Below are 21796 nucleotides of genomic sequence, written 5' to 3' on the forward strand. Positions count from 1 at the left end.
TGTCATGTTGATGACAGTCATCAGTGACATTAATTAATTTTCATTAATTTTCAACATTTTAGATTTTAAATATTCTAAGCAAGTCTCTACCAATTCTTGCAAAATTATCACACCCTCCGGCAGCGAAGTTTGAGCTGCTTCCATCTGGCTGCAGACACAAATTACCACGGTGCAGGACTAACAAGTTTTCCTTTGTCGTTGCTGCCATTAATGTTTTAAGTGACAAACTGTGGAGTCCTGTTGTTGTTTTTCTTGTTTGTGTCTGATATTTTTCATTGTGCGCTTGTTTGCCGCTAGTGTACCACAAAATGCCCTTTGGGGATAATAAAGTTGACCATTTTTGGTACTCTGATGATATAGGGTCAGAGTTTGGCATAAACAACATAAATCCATCCAGCCTTTTATTAACAGTTCAGGCTGGTGGTGGCGGTGTAGTGCAGTCAACAAATCTGCAGTAACTGTGTGATGCTGTTATGTTAATATGAAGCAAAATCTGAAAGGAATGTGTCCAGCACCTGATGAATTATTGCCATGATGAATTAAAGCAGTTCTGAAGGCAAAAGGGGGTTGAATCCAACACTATCAAGGCGTACCCAAGGAAGTGGTGATTTAGCATATACACTATTTGCCCTATAAATTAAAAGGCTGAATAGAATATTTACCTAAAGCTTTTCAATATAACCCGATTTCTGCTGGCCATGGTCTGCAAGTAAGAAAATTAAATGGTCAATTAAAACTTAATTATTCTATATTATTAGGTGTGTCTTAAAGACATGTAAACGTCAAGTAATTCATCTTGTGTACACCAAATCTTACAAGATCTTAGGTGCTTTGTCGAAAAATGTAATCATTTATAGTCTAACAACATTTAGCCCAAATGCACTGTTTTGTTGAACATAACTTCATGAATTAGTTTTATTGCAACAGTCACAGAGACATTTTATGGGTGGTAGTGTTGTTTGTGAAGAAAAACAGAATGTGGAAAAATTCTCCAAATAAACCTCTGTCCCTTTGGAATAACACCATTCTCTCTGAATACAATACTTTGTTCAGAGGTCATGCATGTCGAAATATTCCCCGAAGAAGAAAAAAGAAAAGAAAAGAATGGAGGCCTTTTATCAAGCCCAGTGTTAAATAAACTTCACATGCCTGAACATGAAGTCTACCATTTCAATTACAAAGATTTCAGGAAGGCAACAAACTTGGTTCACTTTGATGACAAATCAGAATATATGCACAATACCGGCAGAACATCTGCTTAGTAGCCATTTATATGGATTAGCAAAAATAAAGTTCCTTAAAAAAAAAAAAAATTCTATTGCAATGAAAACTACAGTAAAAGGCGACAGTATCGTATACACTTTATGCTAATTACAGATGTTACATCCAGCTTTTCCCCACTTTTGCCTCCTCAAAAAAAAAAAAAAAAAAAAAGGGGGGGGTGAATGACACGAGGGAGATGAAACAACATTTTCTGATTATTTCACTGCGGTCACCCTATAGACAACAAACACAGCCACACCTTTACAGCAAGGTGCAGCATTGCCAGTTGGCCACTCTGCTTTAACTATGTGCCTCTGGAGGAACAGATGTACAGACATTCACAACACAGACAGAGAGCAGAGGAGTGAGACGGAGGCATGTAATGTTGTCACCACGTTTCCCCACCCTCAAAGCCAGAAAACTTTTATTGGCTGGGAGTTAAACACCCACTGCTGGAGGGCTGAAGCCCAGAAACCTCCTGAGCACAGCAAAATGTGGAGAAAATAAGAAACTACAAGCAGAGGAGAGTGGAAAGGCTCTCTGCAAATAATTACACTGTAACAGATTTATAGTAGGTCCAATGTGGTGACTGACATCTTGTAAAATTTGCTTTCATCTGGGTATAAAAGATACTGAACAATCAACAATGTTGCATGTGAATTATCAATATGAGGGAAAAAAAAACAGTTAAAATGCTCCTCCCAAACTGCAGCCATGTCAGTCAGATGAACTGTATAGGTGAAAAACCTCAGGAAAAACAGAGGAAATCCAAGACAAACAGTTTTCAAATATGGGGACAGTATCTAAATATAGTAATTTGTAAATGTGATCAGACCCCTGCAGTGCAAAATGATGGATTTCTGAATTTGGTGAGAGTTACAACGCGCTTTCCTTTCTGCGTTCACAGTATTTTGTCTAGCTCCTGTACATTCACGATATAATTGGGCGTGTTCATCATTTGCATCACTAAAACAGCTGGAAACATTTTTGTAAGTGAAACACGTAACCAAATAACTTAAATACTTCACACACAAATAACATGTTTTCACAAAATACAAATATGAAACCTTTACAAACAGTTCACTATAAAGACAACACTGTTTACACAAAGTCTACGACAGAAAGACATTTTACCAAAGATATATCCATATTTCATGGGTGTGTTTTGGAAGTTAATCATTCAAATACAGTCAACTGTTATTGAATACTAACCGGGCTCTGTAGGGTGCTTAGCCTGCGGTCTAGAAGGATTCTTAGCCTGTTGATTCATAGGGATCTGTGCACATCAGTCGTGTTTGTAACTGGCATTTCCTCCAGCCTACGGCCAGTTCTTTTGTGACGAGAACAAGCCCTCCTTATGCTTCTCACTGAGCTCATCCGTCCATCCATCTATCAGTCCCTATCTCCCTCACTTTCCCTCGTCCTGTCTGCACTGTCTCTCGCTCCGTCTGTGACACATGCACTACAAGAGCGCTCACACTCGGGGAGTCATGTTCTCATGACTGAACATAATTGACCCAGTGAATAAGGCATTAAAACCTCTAACACACTCACTGCGGCTGAGCAGCAGCTATAGATCACTGGGCAACGGCTTTGAAAATACAATGACTGGATTCAAAGTGCCTCTGGCGATGGCTATCTGCCATCTGGTCAGATCTTCGATACACAAAGTGGGACACTTGTTGAACTGCTCAGTGTGTTGTTTGTGAGTAGCAGGTTTGCAATTTGCGACAGATCGCAGATCATAATAATGTCAACAACAAGTACAGGACAGGCTGCGTGAGATAAAACGCAGCAACAGCATTTTAGTTGTTTCCTTTCAAGATAGCATTAATGTGACTGTACGTCTTTTTCTGCTTGTAGAAATCAGGTTGTTGCGAAGCAGTGAAAGGGCGGTCTTGGCAACCGCCCAGACAGAGTCATCAAGTGGATGACGTGTGATGATTACATGATTTTAAGCTCCAGCGATACTTTTTTTTTTGATTGCAGCTTCAAAGTGAAGCACAAACCCCTTAAAGATATTAGTCCAGAGTGTGAGGAAAAACAAACTGAATCTGGTTGTCACAAAATAGGCCAGCGGAACCCAAGGCAGGAAAATCTGTGCTTTGCCAGCCATTTTGAAAGATAATCAGCTACCAAAGAAGTGCCGATGGGGAATTTTGTAGTACACCTGCCTCCACAACAGCTTGGGTTTGCTCTTGCAGAGTAGCTGTGGACCCTGCGCTCAGATGAGTGAAAGCAGAGGAGACCACTCATTTATCCAGCTGACTGGAGAGTGAGTTGGTATGCTGCTGTCCAAGTTTTTCCTTCTTTATTAAACGTCCTTCATCCACTTTCATGTTCAGCAATCGCTTCCCGCTCTGGCTGAGCGTCAGCAGCGTGGGTGAGTGTTTGAAGTGGGATGGAGATAGACACAGTTGGGATCGTGTCAGAAGGTTCCATTTGGCTATTTTCAGTGTTGCATACTGGTAAACGCTTTCCAGACTTGACCTAAAAAAAAACAAAAAAAAAAACAAGGAAAACAAGAAAAGCACCAAGCCTGTGTTGGTCATACAGTTTCATATGACAGAAAGTAAATCTGAAAAGTGGGTTTTATTACGTTAACAGAGTCTCAGATTACTAATGAATTTTTGATGAGCTGTTAACCTTACAACTTCCTTCCTGGAAGTGCTCAATATAATGAGGGCACATTAACAGCCAGGCTTTTTTAGCCTAACCCACAAAGACCAGCAGACGGAAGCCTCAAGTCTAAATTCACTTACCAACCACACTATGAGAGCAACACAAGTGATGAAGGGGATGAGAACCAAAAGCAGGGGAGATCTTCTCGACCAAGCATCCCCACGATTCCCTTCATGAACCCCTGCAAGGAGGACGTTATTGACAATGTAACCAATCACACTTACACCTTAGAAATATGATAGAGGGCAGACCAATCCCCTTATTGAATGTGTGACAGAATACTCTGATGGAAATCAATCTTAGTTACAGCTAGGGACTGGTCATTTCAATACCTTTTGTTTTTGAGAGGTCATCAAATTACTTTTCTTTTTTTTTTGTAAAGAAACGCTTCTGCCTTAAGGCTGCATATCTGATTACTGTACACAGCTGGATTCCTAATCCTAAACGAATGCCTCCCCCTCCAATAATCTACTTTATTTTGGAAGCTTTCACAAAAAAATCTGAACTTTAAATGCAAGTGAGGACTGTACCTGGTGTTTGTTCAGTACTAAGGCATGGTGGTGGCTCACAGGAGAAGTCAGTTGGTCCTTGAGCAGCAGTGTGTAAAAAGTCTCTGATGTAGTCAAAGTAAGGACCAGTCAGTAAGCCATGTTCCTGATAGTGACACTGGAAGCTCTGCATCGCCATTTCCTGTGGGAAATCAGACAACAAGCCAACCTTAAATACCTCAGTTATTCAATTAAATGTTCCTTAAAACAAGTCCCTCACTGTCTAGGTTATTACATTAATTTGGCATAAAATTAAGCTGCAGGGCTTATTTGCAAAACTAGCATAGTGTTAGTGTGTTTCCACATGCCCTGTAGGCCTGAACATTTCTAAGCGTTACCTGATGGAGATATACATACGAGTGCAGGCACCCAACGGTCTGCACAATATCACAGGTAACTTTGATTTTACAACATGTCGTGCTACACGCACACCAACACACTGCCAAAAGGGCTTTCTACCTGATCACTGATACTTTAAATTTTACAAAGGCACAAATTCAAGTACTGTTTGCAGAGAAGATGAGCAGCATAGACCACAGTGTCTCATTACCCACCAGCCTCTCGTGGTCTAAGGTGAAGCGTAAACTCTTGAGCATTGCAATGAAGAGGAGTACGTTGTCTTTGTTGGTGGAGATGGTGCCAAACGTGCTGGCCAGCTTCCGAAGACTTTGCTCCAGTGGATAGATATTTAACACCACCCAGCAGGTGCCAGCCTGAAGACGGAGAAACAGAACTATGAGCAGCTTTGATTCAATTCAAACCAATTTTATATTTGATTCTCTCACGTTGCATTATACATACCACTTCTTTGGGAATGTAACTAACAGGAATCTCATAATCATAGGGGATATTCTGCTTCTACAGAGGAATTAATGACAGGGAAGGATTTTTGTTTTTACTACAAATGATCAGGAATGGAAGCTCTTACAGAGATAATTTAACATGAAGCACAAAACAGAAGTTCATGTGTCAACGCACTATAAATATGATATGTATCAGTCTTGTAGTAACTCACCAATACTGGCAGCTTGTTCACATCATCAGTTATTGGTGACCCAAATTTTCCAGAGCAAAGATTCAAACTTGTTACCAGACTCAGGAGGAGACAAGGTGCTTTCAAGATCTGAGGGGGAAATGTATACCTTACATTACATAAGGTACAGCAATCGACATCTGCTGCGGTGTTGTTACTGAGCATTGATTTACCACATCCCTGAAATGAAAGTTGACCAGTTCAACCTCAGTGTTTTGTTTGAGGGTAGTGTGGTTGTATTACAGGATAATCAATTTCCCCCCCTTACTTAAAGGTGAGGATTCCAATGTCTTTGCCAGGCATAAAAGCCAATAAATAAAAGGCTGGGCAACATTTTAAGACTAGAAATGGAGCTAAATCTGTGGATCCAATTATTTTTAAATTTGATCTATAAACTATTTTAATGATCTGCTTTACCTAGTATAACCTTTTTCTCATTTTTGTCAATATTACAGTAAATTTACGATACATATATTTTAGACTGTCAGTGAAGTAAAGTGACACTCCCAGTTTAAAACTCACTGCTTCAAACGATAAACAATGAATTAATAAATGAATGTGCAAACTCGTTAGTGTCACATTTAATGCAAAATGCATTTTATCCTTTTATTAAAAAAAAAAAAAATCAATTTTTTTTACTCCTCTTAGCGTGTCACGTTACTGCCTCTTGAAGAGTGCTGCAGCAGCAGTACGTGCAGCATTTACTGTAGATCTCTTAATAACATTCAACTGCTTTTAAATGCAGCTCAAAAAGGAAGCATGCTTCATAACATGAACTTTTTGATGTAGTCCTGTAATGTTATATGATTGTAATATTCCCTTTATCAGTTTAGCACTTATCTAATAAAACAGTCAGCTTGAAGAAAACCACAAGGCTACATTTCTTTATAAAAAGCACAGTGGCATTTCATAACAAGCAAGCAGCTGACAAAAAAAACAAAGAATGCAGGAAATGTTAATATAAAATAATATTCCTGTTATTTAATGAGCAAAGTTAAGAAAAATCAATGCCAGTATGGAAGCGTATACAGTTACACATATTACATATGTTAAAAACATTAAAAAATTAAAGGACATACTTACTTTCTTCCTCATATGGAGAAAGAATCCCAAGTTTCTCAAATGCAGTGCATGAAATTCAGTTTTTTCAGTCCAAAGACAGAGCTCATCTCTGTGTGTCTGTGGGTGTAATGTCCAAGCGTGTAGTGAAACTTGAGGATGGGCCGGCAGTCTGCTTTCACTTCAGACAAACTGGCGGACTTCTGACGTGTTGGAGTGGCCGCCTACAGGCTGAGTCATTATGTCGCACACTGACGCTGTCTGAGACTTTTCCATAAACTCCCACATATCAATTTGTTCGTCAGGATAAAGTGGGTGCTTGTTCTCTCGAGAGAATATTTCGCTTAGAATATGTCAAGGTTATTCCTCAAGCTGTTGTTTGGAAAGTGAAAATCAGATGAGGTAGTTCAGACGTTCAGCCGTGCTCTTTGATGCAGTACTTTTTGCTGTAACCTATTACTGTTTACATATTTTTTGATTATTTTGGACATACTTGGGCTCAAAAATACACATTATTGCACGTATAGGTGTTGCATAACCCACTTGTGAAGTGCATTTTTATACATTACATTATAGAAAGCAAGAATTCCATGTGTGGACTTGCGTAAATATACTCCAGTTAAAGGCCGATCTCTAACCACAGGGAAACGGCCAGTTGATGACAGTGTAATGATATTTTGATTTGAGGTTTCAATGATATTTTTAACTGCGACTCCCAAACTGAATCACCACCTGAATGGCTCCAGTTCAGAATAGCAGATAAAGAACCTGGTCTTTTCAGAAGCGTCAGACAAACTGATTTAAACAGCAGCCAGGATGAGAAGCAATTTTTGACAGCTATCCAGCCACTAATTTCTCCATTTGTGCCTTGTCCTGCCTCTGACCCGGAAATCATCTCAGCGCACAATCATGACGAACAACGCTATGACTATACGAATAAGTTAATTTGTATTTAAAAATATTTGTCATTCAAAGAGATCTATTCTCAGTTTGTTCATGACAAATAAATATGACATCCATATTCTGTTTTCTTGTGCCATACAAAATGCAAGAACTTTCATCAACTCCATTAAGTGGCAGCAGTAAGCTAGTGGAGAGAAAGAGACACATTATGCAGCTGTGCATCATCTCATTTAATTCACATTGGTTCAAACACATAACTAAAGATGTCCCGTTTTGTTGCCACGGTTCCCCTCTTCTTGCTTCACTTGCTCAGATATCAGGTTGGAGGAAAAGAATTGAGAGATAAAAAAAAACATAAGACCGGATTCTTGTGGCGTTGTTTGCGAGATAGCACCAGTTGAATTCCGCAATCTCTCATACAGCAGCTTTAGTCTGTGCCTTGAAGCCATCAGATCACTCATTTATCCAGCAGACTCGTGCCAACAACAGAACAACCTGGAGAGCGAGTCGTTCTATTGCCGTCCAGTTTTTTTCCCTTCCTTCTTATTAATCATGCTTCAGAGAGGCAGTCGGAGTTTGGGTCATTTTAGTAGGTTGCATTTGAATATTTTCAGTGCTGCAAACATGTAAACGCCTTCGGGACCTGGACTGGAGAAACAAACAAAAAAAAAGAGCACCCAAATAATGTTTATCATACAAAAACAGCCTCAAAGTACTGCTGAATTTTTGATGAGCTGTTGAACTTTAGAAGAATTGCCTTCCTGGAAGTGCCAACTAAAATGAAGACTCATTAGGAAAAGGGCTTTATTAGACCACACAGGCCAAGAGTCTGTACAGCTGAGTTGAAGTTTTAACACTAAGGGCGATTCTCTTTAGAAGAGGTTCAAAATAGATACCCCAAATTAGGGTTTCTTTATCCGGAGAGGACCGTGCAGTCCTCTTTGAACTGTTAAAAAGCAGCAGCACAGCTCTGGTCCCGTGCTTTCTCAGCTTGCATTACGGACCATTTCTGCACTAATGCAGTTATCTGCCTGAATAACCGAAAGCCAAGAGTGCACTTCTGGAGAGGTTGTACACAGGAAAAAGAGTTTTGAGCTTAATGCTTATGCCATTGTGCAACAAGCCATCCATCTTTCACTGCTTATCTGGGTTTGGGTTGCAAGGGCAGCAGTCTGAGCAGAGAAGACCAGACTCCCCACACCAGCTCGTCCATCCGGGGGTGACACCAAGAGATTCCCAAGCTAGCCGAGAGATGTAGTCTCTCCAGCGAGTGTTTGGTCTGTCCATCGGCCTCTTCCCAGTGGGACATGACCACAACAACATACCTAGGAGGCCTAGTCAGTAGCTTGAACAATCTCAACTGACCCCTTTCAATGTGTAGCAGCTCTACTCAGAGTTCCTCAAATGACTGAGAGCCCATTCTTAGAAGGAAACTCCTTTCTGCTGCTTGTATCCACGAACTCAAACTTGTGGTCACTACCAAAAGCTCATGACAATAGATGAGAATAAAAGTGCAGATTGATCAGTAAATTTAGACCGCTTTGCTTTTATGCTTAGCCCTCTTATTACTGCAAACGCTACTCCCAACCAACCAGACTCATGGAAGTAATGCTTCCTGTGAAGCTACATAGCATGTCTTAAAGGAGGTGTTACACCAACATGCACACAATTTTAATACCAAATAGGAATGTCTGGCAGGTTTGTTTAACATATTGATCATATTTTACTGATAAAAGTACACCACTATAAAGTGTTTTCTATCGGTATTAAACTCAAACGTTTTGTTGGCATTTATCCATAAGCCAGCATGGATGAATGAAATTGTTGACTCAACAGTACTTGCTGGGGAAAAAAAACAAAAAACAAAAAAACGATTTGATGAACTGTTGCATTCTGTTAGAGATTTTACTCACTAATTTGTTGGGAATTTCAGGGCAAGGAAAGTTGATAAACTTACTGGGTTAGGGGTTTGATGGTTTACTCACCAGCGACAAAAACACACAAACAATGACACAAACTGCAATGGAGATGGTGACAAAAATCAAAAGCGTCAAGTTGTCGTACTCCAGAAACTCTGCAAATGACAAAAAACAAAAAAACAAAACAAAAAAAATACACTGAGTACACTTTCCCCCCCATTATTTTCTAAGTTACATAAAGCACCCAAGTCCGGTGCATTAACTGCATTAACATTGTACCTGGTGTTTGTTGAGTTCTAAGGTTAGGTGGTGACTGGGATGTTTCTTGAGGAGTCGTAAATGTTTGTCGAGTACTTGGGCACGGTGGTGGTTCACATGAGAAATCAAATAGTCCTCGATCAGCTCCACGTAAGAGGTTTTCCATGTAGTCAAAGTAAGGGCCAGATGGTATGTGCTGTTCCTGATAGTGGCAATCAAAGTACTGCATCAATATTTCCTGTGGGAATCAGATAACATGCTCATTTGAAATAACTAAATTACACAATTAAGTGTACAAAAACAAATTCTGCCTAAAACTGAGTTTCAGTGTTCTCTTGCACAGTGAACCAGTGTGCTTCTACAAATTAAACTACATCTCATTTTAAAACTATGCATGTCACAGTCCAAACGCTATTTAAAATAAATATGCTGTCAGAAATGCATATAATGAATGAGGTCGATGATTACCCACCACTTTCATATGGTCAAACTTCAGCCACACAGTTTGGAGAATTTCAATAAAAATAAGCAGGCTTTCTCTGTTGGTGGATTTGTCACCAAAATTGTTGGTCAATCTCTCAAGACTTTGCTCCAATGGATAGATATTTAGCACCACCCAACAAGTGCCAGCCTGGAGAGGCATGTACAAAAACCATGAACAACCTTTGTCAAACAAAAATAAAATTAAAAATAGTAAAAGAAATTTGCTCATATTTCTTCATTTCATACATACCACCTCGTTGGGAACATAACTAATGGGAACCAAATAGTCACTGGGAAGATCCTGCTTCTATAGGGGAAATAGGGACCATCAGAGAGGTTTTTGTTAAAAAAAAAAAAAAAAATCCAACAGAATTGTGATTAAAAATTAAAAATTTCTTTTATCCAAGCATAGCAGACCTCTTTGGTTATCATATTGTCAGAAATAAGAAAAAAAGATTTCTGTAAGTTCTCCAGAGGTTAACTCTGGGCCAAGAAAAGCCCCGCAACATAGAACAAATGTGACATACATCAAGCCTGTAGCAACTCACCAACAGTGCCACTCTATGGAGATCGGTTACTGGTGACCCATATTCAAAGCAGAGAGTCAAATTTGTCAAGAGACTCAGGAGGAGAAAAGGCACCTTTGGGATGAATATGAAAGTATTGCTACATCATACAGTGTATATGCTTTAAATTATGTATAGTCATTTAGAGTTATAAAAATAAATTTGGGATTGGTGACGTTTGTGTGCAGCAGCAGAAATGAGATTTCACCATAGTCTCACATTTAAGTCTAACAGTCCCAGTATTGTTTAAGCTATATAAATGTAGCTATATATAATTTTTTAGGGTTTAAAACAGTATAAAACTAGCTGATGACAATAAAATCTTGCTCTAAGTGCCACCTTAAATTTACTGTCAAATATAGCATAAATAGTACAGTTTGACATAAGCATGGGCCACTGTTTAAAAAAATTAAATTATAAGGGAATTCAATTAGTCACACTGTAAAAATTTACACAAGTTTTTATGTTTACTGCCAAGTTAGCTGGGATTACTTGTAAGAGTTGCTCTGATATTTTGTTAAAACCAAGATAGCTAGCTCTAGTTTACGTTGAACTTGCCAGCGGGCAAGCTAGCAGCCCATCCCAATTACAGTAGCATCGTTTTAAGTAAGATATGAGATCAAATCCCATCAAACAAGGTCTCACTGCCCGTTTGGCCTACCTTGACATCCATTACCAACACCTGCACCCTCTGACTGACAAAAGTGAGGGGGAGGAGCAGCAAACGGCCTTTTATGGAAACCCTTGGACGCAGGGAGGGAAACCCCATGAAATATACATTACTCTAGTTGCAAGATCTATGCATCAAAAAATAAAAAAATAAAAATTATTTAATGACAATACTGTTTATAGCCACTTTATATTAAATGATTAACCATGTTTTTGTTTTGTTTTTTTGCTTTGTTAAAGCTCTCGTTAAAGTCATTAAAAGAATTTCATTGAATAAAAAAATATTGAAATGATTTAATTTCAATATGCCGTTAACATAATTTGATATTTAATTACATTTTTGGTTATTTTGGATTTGATTAAAGCTATCTTAAATTGTTTGTTTCTTTGTAGTTAGTTAATTTGCTAATATCCATTTCCCTTTTGTATCTATTTTTCCAAAAATTCTCCTATGTCAGTTCCCCAGACTTTGGCAGCTTATGGTTTTTAAACATTTTGCTGTAACTGCTTTCCCTTTTATTACTTTATGATCAAATTTTACTATGAATCATGATCATCAAATAATTAGGGGGCAAAATACCCCCCACTTTTTCAAAACTTCAAACAGGCCAAATCAGCTCAGTCCCTTTCTGCTAGATATGGGCATAAGTGTAATATACTTAAGGTTGAGAGACTGTTAATGTGGAGATCATTCTGGGCTTTGAGAAATTACCACTGACATTTTCCACTATTTTTTCCAACATTATACAGGAATGAATTATGCAAATCAATCAGAAATCAGCTGCAGCCATGTGTCCTTTCACTGTCTTTCCATGTAAGCAGCTTTGGAAGGGAAGTATCCCTTCTTTTGCATACATCTGATTCAACTTCTTCATTCACATTACTGGGATGTATATTGTTAAGATTATTAATTATATGTAGAACTTCTTCATCATTTTATTATTTTGAGCTAATGCAATGAATGCAGGTTTCCAAAAGTCAGGTCTCAACTTCTCACAAGCTTGCGTGTTTCAATTACATGGGAACAAATAACTTCATTCGACTGAACACACAGTGCAGAAGTACTTTGTCTGCTGCAGTTGTAAGAGAAGACGTGGAAGGCATAGTCTGAGCTGAGGCAGGTCATCTAAAGCAGGCCACATCTAAATATAACCCAAACAGCTTAACACACTGCAAAACAAAAACACAACCAGGCTGTGAGCTGGAGACCTCAAGGGGACTTATTCAGATCAACCGGTGAGACCGACTAATATGACTAACATGAAATGCAAGTTAAGGTTGTTGTGTAATTTCCAATAGGACTGCTTTACATTAGCATGCTTATGTCCTGCATGAATAGTGGTGATACCGTGCCAGAAAGTTGCATGCTGTGCAGAAAGCACGATCTACAGACTGATAAGGTTTCTACATTGTATAATTCACCTTCATACTGTACGCGAAACTCCTATTTATGAAAAGAATTCAAGTGCCCCTTTCTCTTGCTTTTGTCTCTACATATAGAAATGGAGGACTTTGAACAGGAGGCCATAAATGAAGACTTGATTGAGTTTGCTATTCGAGAGAGCATTCAAGATGCCTACAAGCTGCCATGCTCAGTGCAAACAGATAGGTATGGAAAACCAAGAAGGGTCTTTAATGTTTATTATTAATGAAAATTGACAGTTAGGTCAATAAGTATTTGGACAATCATACAGATTTTGTAATTTTGCCCGCATACAATGTCACAGTGGTTTTAAATGAAACAATCCAGATGTGATTGAAATGCAGACTTTCAGCTTGAGTAGCATTCCCAGTATGCTTCAGATCACGATCTGTTCTCATTCTGAAGCATCATCCAGTCACTTTTGCAGCATTTGGCTGAATCCGAGCAGAGAATACAGCCCTATGCACATAATTCATCCTGCATCTAACCAAGTCAGAACACTGTTGAGGAGGTAGGCGTACCATTGTCAAAGTCTACAATCAGCAGAATGTAAATACAGAAGGTTTACAACAAGGTGCAAACCACTGGTTATGCTCAAGAACAGGAAGGCCAGATTAAAGTTTGCCAGAAAACATTGAAAAGAGCCTGCACAATTGTGGAAAAAACCAAGATTATATGAACTTTTACTATACTTAACCTGTACTTATGGACCTAACTGTATTGTTAGGAGTTGTTTATGTTCCAAATTAACAAAATTTTAAGGCAATCAGCAATCAAAAGTATAATGAAGCTCTATCATAGTGTTTCCAGAGTAAACGCTTTCATTTTCATAGGAAAAACACAAGTAGTGTGGAGTTTATGAAGATTATGGCAGCCATTCAAAAAGGTAACGTTCCCTTTAATCATGTTTGCCTTTTGCATGCGGCATTAAGCAAAGACGTACAAGGCGGGCGCGCCTACATTTAAACTCACTGTTGGTCATAAATATTAAAAATGTTTCCCTGTGAGTCTCCTTGTGGCTCTTGTTTGTATCTTGGCAGGTGATGTGGATGCGCTGCAGGAGCTGTCAGGTTGCGCGTCTGCCTTCAGAGAGAGTGACAGCAGGGGCTGGCTGCCTCTGCACGCAGCAGCTGTGCAGCTGCAGCCAGATGTCCTCCACACAGTGCTGCAGGGTGAGAGTGAAAACCAGTGTGATGTCAGCTTGATCAAACTATTTAGTGGAATGTAAGCTACAATTACTGGAGCAGTGGGCTGAGTAGATTTCCACCTTTAACGCAGTCTTAATGGTGTTCTTGTTGCAGTGTTGGAATCCACCGACCTGACCCTGGAGGAGCAGACGGAGGACGGTGATACGGCTCTGACTCTGGCAGCTGAGGCCGGCCAGGTGGAAAACATCAAGCTACTTCTGAAGCACGGAGCTTCACCGCACAACAACAACAGCAGGAATGAATCACCTCTGCTAATCGGTAGCACAACACACTCAGACAGCTGACACAACACCTTCATTATTATGCTTTTTTTTTATGGAATCATTTTTTGTTTTCCATTTTTGCAGCAGTGAGACAACGCTCATACGACATGGTTCTTTCCCTCATCATGGGCGGGGCCTTCGTAGAGCAGGTGTGTCTCACCAAGTGGAGGGCCATTCACGAGGCAGCAAAGGTGAATGGAGCTGAATCTAAACTCAAAGTTCAGGTTTAAGCACAAAATTTTATTTTTCTCTAGTTTTTATTACCTTTCTTTCCTTCTGTGTTCATGTGTGTCCTATCCCTCACCCCAGGAGGGTTGTGCAGCTATTATGATGCTGTTACTCCGACATGGAGCCAAAATAACAAGCAGAGACGGTCATGGCGTGACACCGCTGGGGATCGCAGCTGAACATGGCAACTCTGAAGTTTTAGACATACTCATACACCACGGTAAAACAGTATATGTTGTATCATGCCTCATAAAAACCTCCTGACGGGTCAGACATTGCTGTATTTTCTCTGAACTCCACTAGGTGGTGATGTGAATGCCCAGGCAAGCAATGGAGACACAGTCCTGTATGATGCAACCGGATCTGGAAACCTGGACTGTGTCAAGCTGCTTTTGGAGCACGGAGCCAACCCAAATGTTGCCAGCTACGCCTGCCAGCTGCCCATCCATAGAGCTGCGTATGAAGGATACATACTGTGAGTTCATGCAACTTTAAGCTCACTCTCAAACCCAATAACATCTGACTACATTCAACAACATTCTAACTAATAATCCCCAAAATAAATAACTTGACCAAAAACACTTTCCTCTAATTTTGCAGCCAATTTGAATGTAAAGCATCTGTCTCCGCAGCTGCAGTGCTTTCTCTGTACTCATCGCCACAAAGAGCCCTCTGTTTATCACTGTTTTTCACTTCTGTCACTGAATAACAGTAGAGCTCACACCACGATCTAATGAACATTTTTGTCTCTGTTCTGTTTTGTGTTTGGCCCCGCTCTCTTCCTGTTTATCTCCCACCCACCTGATCTCTCTCTCCTTCTTTCTCTTCAGAATCCTGAGGACTCTCATCCCTATCACCACAAAGAGAGCTATTCGCCTCTCAGGCCAGAGCCCCGTCCACTCTGCTGCAGACGGGGGGCAGGTTCAGTGTCTAGAGCTGCTTATCCAGAAGGGTTATGATGTCAACGCCCTGCTACATGCACACATCTCTGGTACGAATCAGCTGGATGCGCACGTGCACACAACATCAACTCAGGCCATTTAGTTATCATAGTGAGTTTCTAAATTATGCAGGACTAAAGCGGTACACGCAAATACACACATTCGGTAAATGCAAAGATGCACGCACATGCAAAAAACAAGTGCAGATGAAAACATCTCTTCAGTGACTGTGAAGGGTGCTTCAGCCCCCATCACTGATAAAGTTGTGGTTCATATTTGCGACATTGCACTGCAAAAAATGCAAATCAGTGTGAAGTTTATCCATCTGAACACAGGACTAAACATCTATACACTGGACTACAGGGAGTGCAGAATTATTAGGCAAGTTGTATTTTTGAAGAATAATTTTATTATTGAACAACAACCATGTTCTCAATGAACCCAAAAAACTCATTAATATCAAAGCTGAATGTTTTTGGAAGTAGTTTTTAGTTTGTTTTTAGTTTTAGCTATTTTAGGGGGATATCTGTGTGTGCAGGTGACTATTACTGTGCATAATTATTAGGCAACTTAACAAAAAACAAATATATACCCATTTCAATTATTTATTTTTACCAGTGAAACCAATATAACATCTCCACATTCACAAATATACATTTCTGACATTCAAAAACAAAACAAAAACAAATCAGCGACCAATATAGCCACCTTTCTTTGCAAGGACACTCAAAGGCCTGCCATCCATGGATTCTGTCAGTGTTTTGATCTGTTCACCATCAACATTGCGTGCAGCAGCAACCACAGCCTCCCAGACACTGTTCAGAGAGGTGTACTGTTTTCCCTCCTTGTAAATCTCACATTTGATGATGGACCACAGGTTCTCAATGGGGTTCAGATCAGGTGAACAAGGTGGCCATGTCATTAGTTTTTCTTCTTTTATACCCTTTCTTGCCAGCCACGCTGTGGAGTACTTGGACGCGTGTGATGGAGCATTGTCCTGCATGAAAATCATGTTTTTCTTGAAGGATGCAGACTTCTTCCTGTACCACTGCTTGAAGAAGGTGTCTTCCAGAAACTGGCAGTAGGACTGGGAGTTGAGCTTGACTCCATCCTCAACCCGAAAAGGCCCCACAAGCTCATCTTTGATGATACCAGCCCAAACCAGTACTCCACCTCCACCTTGCTGGCGTCTGAGTCGGACTGGAGCTCGCTGCCCTTTACCAATCCAGCCACGGGCCCATCCATCTGGCCCATCAAGACTCACTCTCATTTCATCAGTCCATAAAACCTTAGAAAAACCAGTCTCGAGATATTTCTTGGCCCAGTCTTGACGTTTCAGCTTGTGTGTCTTGTTCAGTGGTGGTCGTCTTTCAGCCTTTCTTACCTTGGCCATGTCTCTGAGTATTGCACACCTTGTGCTTTTGGGCACTCCAGTGATGTTGCAGCTCTGAAATATGGCCAAACTGGTGGCAAGTGGCATCTTGGCAGCTGCACGCTTGACTTTTCTCAGTTCATGGGCAGTTATTTTGCGCCTTGGTTTTTCCACACGCTTCTTGCGACCCTGTTGACTATTTTGAATGAAACGCTTGATTGTTCGATGATCACGCTTCAGAAGCTTTGCAATTTTGAGACTGCTGCATCCCTCTGCAAGATATCTCACTATTTTTGACTTTTCTGAGCCTGTCAAGTCCTTCTTTTGACCCATTTTGCCAAAGGAAAGGACGTTGCCTAATAATTATGCACACCTGATATAGGCTGTTGATGTCATTAGACCACACCCCTTCTCATTACAGAGATGCACATCACCTAATATGCTTAATTGGTAGGCTTTCGAGCCTATACAGCTTGGAGTAAGACAACATGCATGGAGAGGATGATGTGGACAAAATACTCATTTGCCTAATAATTCTGCACTCCCTGTATATATGTAGAGCAATATGCAAAGTCAATGCTTGGTGATGTTGGGATTTTCTAAAGTGATGAAGTTTCCAGTCCTCTTAAAAAAGTCGTTTATATTTGTAAGCACAAGTACTGTAAATGCTGCAGAGAACTACGGGGACCTCAGGAAGACTCCTCTCTACTTCGCTGTGTCCAACGGTGATGTAACCTGTTCGGAGAGGTTGCTGGCGGCTGGCGCGAGAACTGACCTGGATCCACTGCGATGCATACTGGTTGCTATACGTGCTGAGAGGTAAATAGCGTATGTACATACAGTGCTGTAAAAAAGTATTTGCCCCCTCCTGATCTTTTTTGTCACACTTGCATGTTTCCTATCGTCACACATTTTAAAATTAGACAAAGCTAACCCGAGTAAATACAAAGTACAGTTATTTAACAATGATTTAATTTATTAAGGGAAAAAGCTGGTCCAACCAATCTGGCCCAGTGTGAAAAAGTAATTGCACCTGCTTGGTGCAATTCAACTGTAATTAACTATATTTTTTATAGAAAGCTGAATTTAGTCACTATTCACTATTCAAACCCAGGCCCGATTATTACCTGCTGAATGAGGAATTTGTGTGAAAAAGTAAAGGAGGCTAAAAGATCTCAAAAATCAGCTCATTGTTTTAAAATTTAAAGAAACTTAAGAACAGATGAGAAACAAAGTCATTGCTATATATCAGTCTGAAAAGGCTTACAAAGCCTTTGTAAAGCCAACATTTCCTGGAGTGCTTGGCCTACCAATATTACTCCAATAATTATGTCATGTTTACCAAAATGTGGCCTAGTCAAAGCCAACCACTTATTAGATTTAAAGGACAATTACTGTGTAAAATATTTAGTGTTTACACAGGTTACCTCTGTCTATTATCTGAAACATGCTCACAGGCAGTGTGACAAATATGCAAAACAGTAAGAAATCAGGAAGTACGATTAGGCAAATATTTTTTTAACATCACTATAAATGTAATTTGACTATACAGTACATGTAATTTCTGACTATTATCATTTCTGGTATTGGCAGCGCTGTGTTACAGCAGAGGCATTAAAATCTTCTTTTTTTATTTCTGTAACCAGGTTCGACTTGGTGGAGCTGTTGCTGTCCCATGGAGCAGAGGTTAACTGTTATTTCAGAGTGATCAGCAACACGGTGTTCCCCACAGCACTGCAGTACTGCTTCAGAGACCACGTCATGCTGCGATTGCTGCTCAACAGTGGATATCACGCTTACAAGCACGTATACCTGCTGTGAAATTAGTCGATATTCGATTTATTTACAGAGGATATGTAGTTCAGATTCATCAATTTCATTATCGGATTTTTGCAACCGTACAGGTGTTTCCAGTGCGGTCATGGTGACAGTGAAGAATTGGATAGTACCTGGACTGAGCTGCATAACCAAGCCTATCAGATTTACAGTCAACCGAAAGTCATCTCAGTAAGAGACACTACAGGCAGACACACAGACCATCTGTTAGCTAACCTCTACAATATGTCACTTCCCTTTTCTTTTCTTTTTCAGTTCTGTGAGTTTGTGTCAGTATCATGCCTTGCTCACGTTGTAGGCAAAGTGGTAAGGATGCTACTGGACTACGTCAGCCATGTCAGCATTTGTTTTAAGCTCAGACAAATCCTGCAGAGGAGGCCGGAGTGGGATGAGATTTCTGACATACTGGGTAAAACTGCAGAGACAAGTCTGTAGATAAGAAAAACGTGCAAAACATGCACTCTAAAGCAGAGAAAAACATGACATTTTGAAAAGTGATTTAAAAAGCTGGAGGTTATGTGTGTTTCTGTGTCCAAAGGGAAGCCACGGTCTCTGCAGCACTTGTGTCGACTGGTAATCAGAAGTCACATGAGCCTCAGGACCTTGAATGACCCTGAAACTATGGCTGCTGGTCCCTTCCCCCCAAGGCTGATGAACTACCTGACCTACAGAGAGCGTGACCTGTACGGTGACCTGTTATCTGTGTGAAACACGTTTTATTTATACATGTGACTAAAGTGTGAAAACAGCCAAAGTGCTCATTTAATGCAATACCTTATTTCAGTTGTTTTTTTACAGACTGAATTAAAAACCAAAAAATGAATGTCTAGTATATGAAATAGATGTCCCTCACACAAGTGTTTCAGTTCATGCATGAGGAGAGCTGAGCAAGTGTGACCTGGTCCTGGACCTTTGCAGGGTGACGTGTGTTAAACCTTGGATGCACGAGTGACTGGACCCAACATTCTTCCATAAGTGGGTCAAAAATGGCCTGTGTTAATTATGCCGCTTTTGTTATTGTGATTAAAAATAATCATTTGTGTTATATTTTATACTATATTTTGGTTCAGACAAGAATGATTTGATGTTTGAAATATTTTTTTCACATTTTGAAAATCGGAAATGAAAAAAAAAATACAAACCAGCAACAGAACAATGTCAACATCCATTTTGTTTGTGTGTCGGTATGAGAGATACTTCCTCTCTTTATATTTTCTTTGTCCTCCTGTCTGTATGAAGTTTTGACCTATTTCTGGCTGTAATCCCTTCACACAGGTACATTGATTTTGTCGCACTGACTGCTGACTTTATGATCTTCGTTACTTGGATCTGAAATCTTGTTGTCTTCGATTGGCTTTTTTTCCTGGGGCCCAGTTGTGACTTTTGTCACTGTGATTGTGGTTTGCCGTTGGGAGCAACCTTCCAGCCGGCTTCTCATATGTGATGCAGCAAGCTCCTTTGAGAGCTCGGTGAGGAGTTGCGATACCAGATACCAATGTGAAGCTGCACCACAGCACCATGGGCCACCTCTGTGTTTTACACTGGCAGGTGTAGGTGCCAACAAACCGTGGAATGTGATTAATTGTGTTTTTTTTTTAATCCTTTCTGGTATTTTCCTCCATGCCGTACCGCTGAATGCAAACTCTGTGCTGTAAACCTCTTCAGAAGACACTGCACAGGAGGCAACATTATCTGTGGTGATGTTGCGTCTTGTCTTTTTGAACCTAGTGCAAAACTGCTGGACCGGGATTTCCCCCAGATTCTGAACTTCTTCCCCTGACTGTCTCCCAATACAAACCCATCCAGTTCTTGCATAGGGGATGCATGCATCACAGACTCAGAAGAACTTTTGGCTATGACAAGCTTGTTTGGCATCTACTGTAGAAATTTGAACCTCCCCCTGAACAGCACAAGCTGTTTATCTACAGTGACACAATCACTGTAAGTGGTAAATGTGTGCTGCCTGCTAGTTCTTGCTGTTTAAAATAATCTTCTTAACGTGTTACACTCTTTGTGTTCAATAAAATATATTTTCCTGACAGTCGCAGTTGACAATAATCAAAGGTTCCCATGAAATTCCATAGGAAATGATTACGGGTATTTTCTGGCCCACTTATGGAAGCTTGGGGTAGTAACACAAAAACTAAAACTTTGTACATGTATAAAAGGTAAGTTAAAAATGTCATTGGCGTAATATCAAAAACACTTTTTTAAGGAATAGTTGGAACATGAAATTATAACAACTTTTCATTAATTAGATATTGCAAGGAAAAGACCACACCAGATCCTTTTTGACCCACTTATGTGTCTAAGGGTTAACAAAATCTCAAGCCCACATGGCCATTAAAGAGATGACGGGTAAACCTCGCATTAATTGTTTCATCCTTCTTTTTTAGTGTCTTGACAATCTGGTGTCTTAAAATGTAAACATAAAAGTCATAATATCAGTGAAATATAATAAACTGTGACATTTACAAAGTTGTGTAACCTCTGTGTCTTTATGATCTGATGACATCCAATTACCAAAGAATGAATTTATTGTTTTCTATTTGAGTTAATAGTCAGGAGTCTGTGCACAACCAAAAGAAAAGAAATCAAACGAAATCAATTCTTGCAACTGATATTTTTTAAAACCAAAACTTTTAAACAAAACGAGGTTTAGTATTAGTGGACATTAGTGAATGAAGAGACAGAATCTGTGGTGAGCACTCTACTGAATTTAAAGCCTGATTTCATGACCAGTAATACCCACTGTTCACCCCCTAACACAGCTTAATTTTCCTCTAGGTTTGAATTATTGGGAGGTATTGAAAGGTGGGATCTGAGGGAGAGCCCAGCCACCTTTTGAAGGAATCTCAGTGGCCACTACCCAAAACTTGTGGCTAATAAAATATATGTTACATTTTAGGTCCCATTTCTTTGGTGGGTAAACCAACTAAAGTTGGCAGAATTCAATATAAATAAGGCTTTTGTCCCTCACTCAATATGTTTATCTACTATTTTATGTGTTTATAAATTCATCAAGACTGGCATAAAAGAGAAAGAGAACTTTTTGCTGAAGGATATGTAGCGGCCAAGCCTGTGCCGTTTTTTCAACTATATGTCATGCGTCTTACTTCTTGTGTTGACTATATTCTGAGCC

General features: G+C 39.8%; 3 protein-coding genes across 6 annotated transcripts; 1 reads left to right on the forward strand and 2 right to left on the reverse strand.

The window, feature by feature from the left end:
- Positions 1-885: 885 nt before the first annotated feature.
- On the reverse strand, positions 886-6841 carry LOC146555738 (uncharacterized). Its single transcript, XM_085252854.1, has 7 exons — positions 6610-6841; positions 5509-5616; positions 5295-5351; positions 5048-5206; positions 4476-4635; positions 4026-4126; positions 886-3753 (listed from the first exon to the last, which is right to left on the reverse strand). The coding sequence occupies exons 1-7, from the start codon at positions 6619-6621 to the stop codon at positions 3589-3591; spliced, it is 762 nt and encodes a 253-aa protein (XP_085108980.1). The 5' UTR covers positions 6622-6841; the 3' UTR covers positions 886-3588.
- An 862-nt stretch (positions 6842-7703) lies between these two features.
- LOC146555739 (uncharacterized) lies at positions 7704-11413 on the reverse strand. Of its 4 annotated transcripts, none has more exons than XM_085251800.1 (7): positions 11376-11413; positions 10697-10789; positions 10399-10455; positions 10138-10296; positions 9687-9867; positions 9474-9562; positions 7704-8136 (listed from the first exon to the last, which is right to left on the reverse strand). In XM_085251800.1, exons 1-7 carry the CDS (start codon positions 11385-11387, stop codon positions 8035-8037), a joined length of 693 nt encoding a protein of 230 aa, XP_085107926.1. In that variant the 5' UTR covers positions 11388-11413; the 3' UTR covers positions 7704-8034. The 4 variants fall into 4 exon arrangements, with proteins under 4 accessions (XP_085107926.1, XP_085107927.1, XP_085107925.1 ...); XM_085251801.1 differs by having other exon boundaries at positions 7704-8131; positions 9687-9903; XM_085251799.1 differs by having other exon boundaries at positions 9687-9903.
- Positions 11414-12535: 1122 nt separating this feature from the next.
- asb15b (ankyrin repeat and SOCS box containing 15b) lies at positions 12536-21085 on the forward strand. Its single transcript, XM_085252744.1, has 14 exons — positions 12536-12619; positions 12884-12992; positions 13640-13692; positions 13847-13978; positions 14108-14272; positions 14362-14468; positions 14587-14725; positions 14809-14980; positions 15336-15496; positions 17493-17637; positions 18465-18620; positions 18723-18825; positions 18910-19063; positions 19193-21085. The coding sequence occupies exons 2-14, from the start codon at positions 12886-12888 to the stop codon at positions 19360-19362; spliced, it is 1764 nt and encodes a 587-aa protein (XP_085108870.1). The 5' UTR covers positions 12536-12619; positions 12884-12885; the 3' UTR covers positions 19363-21085.
- The last annotated feature ends 711 nt before the right edge of the window (positions 21086-21796 follow it).

The sequence above is a fragment of the Mchenga conophoros genome, linkage group LG17, assembly GCF_057382185.1.
Source record: "Mchenga conophoros isolate Kocher_MC1m ecotype Shallow Benthic linkage group LG17, M_conophoros_male_GT1.1, whole genome shotgun sequence".
NCBI classification, from domain to species: domain Eukaryota; kingdom Metazoa; phylum Chordata; class Actinopteri; order Cichliformes; family Cichlidae; genus Mchenga; species Mchenga conophoros.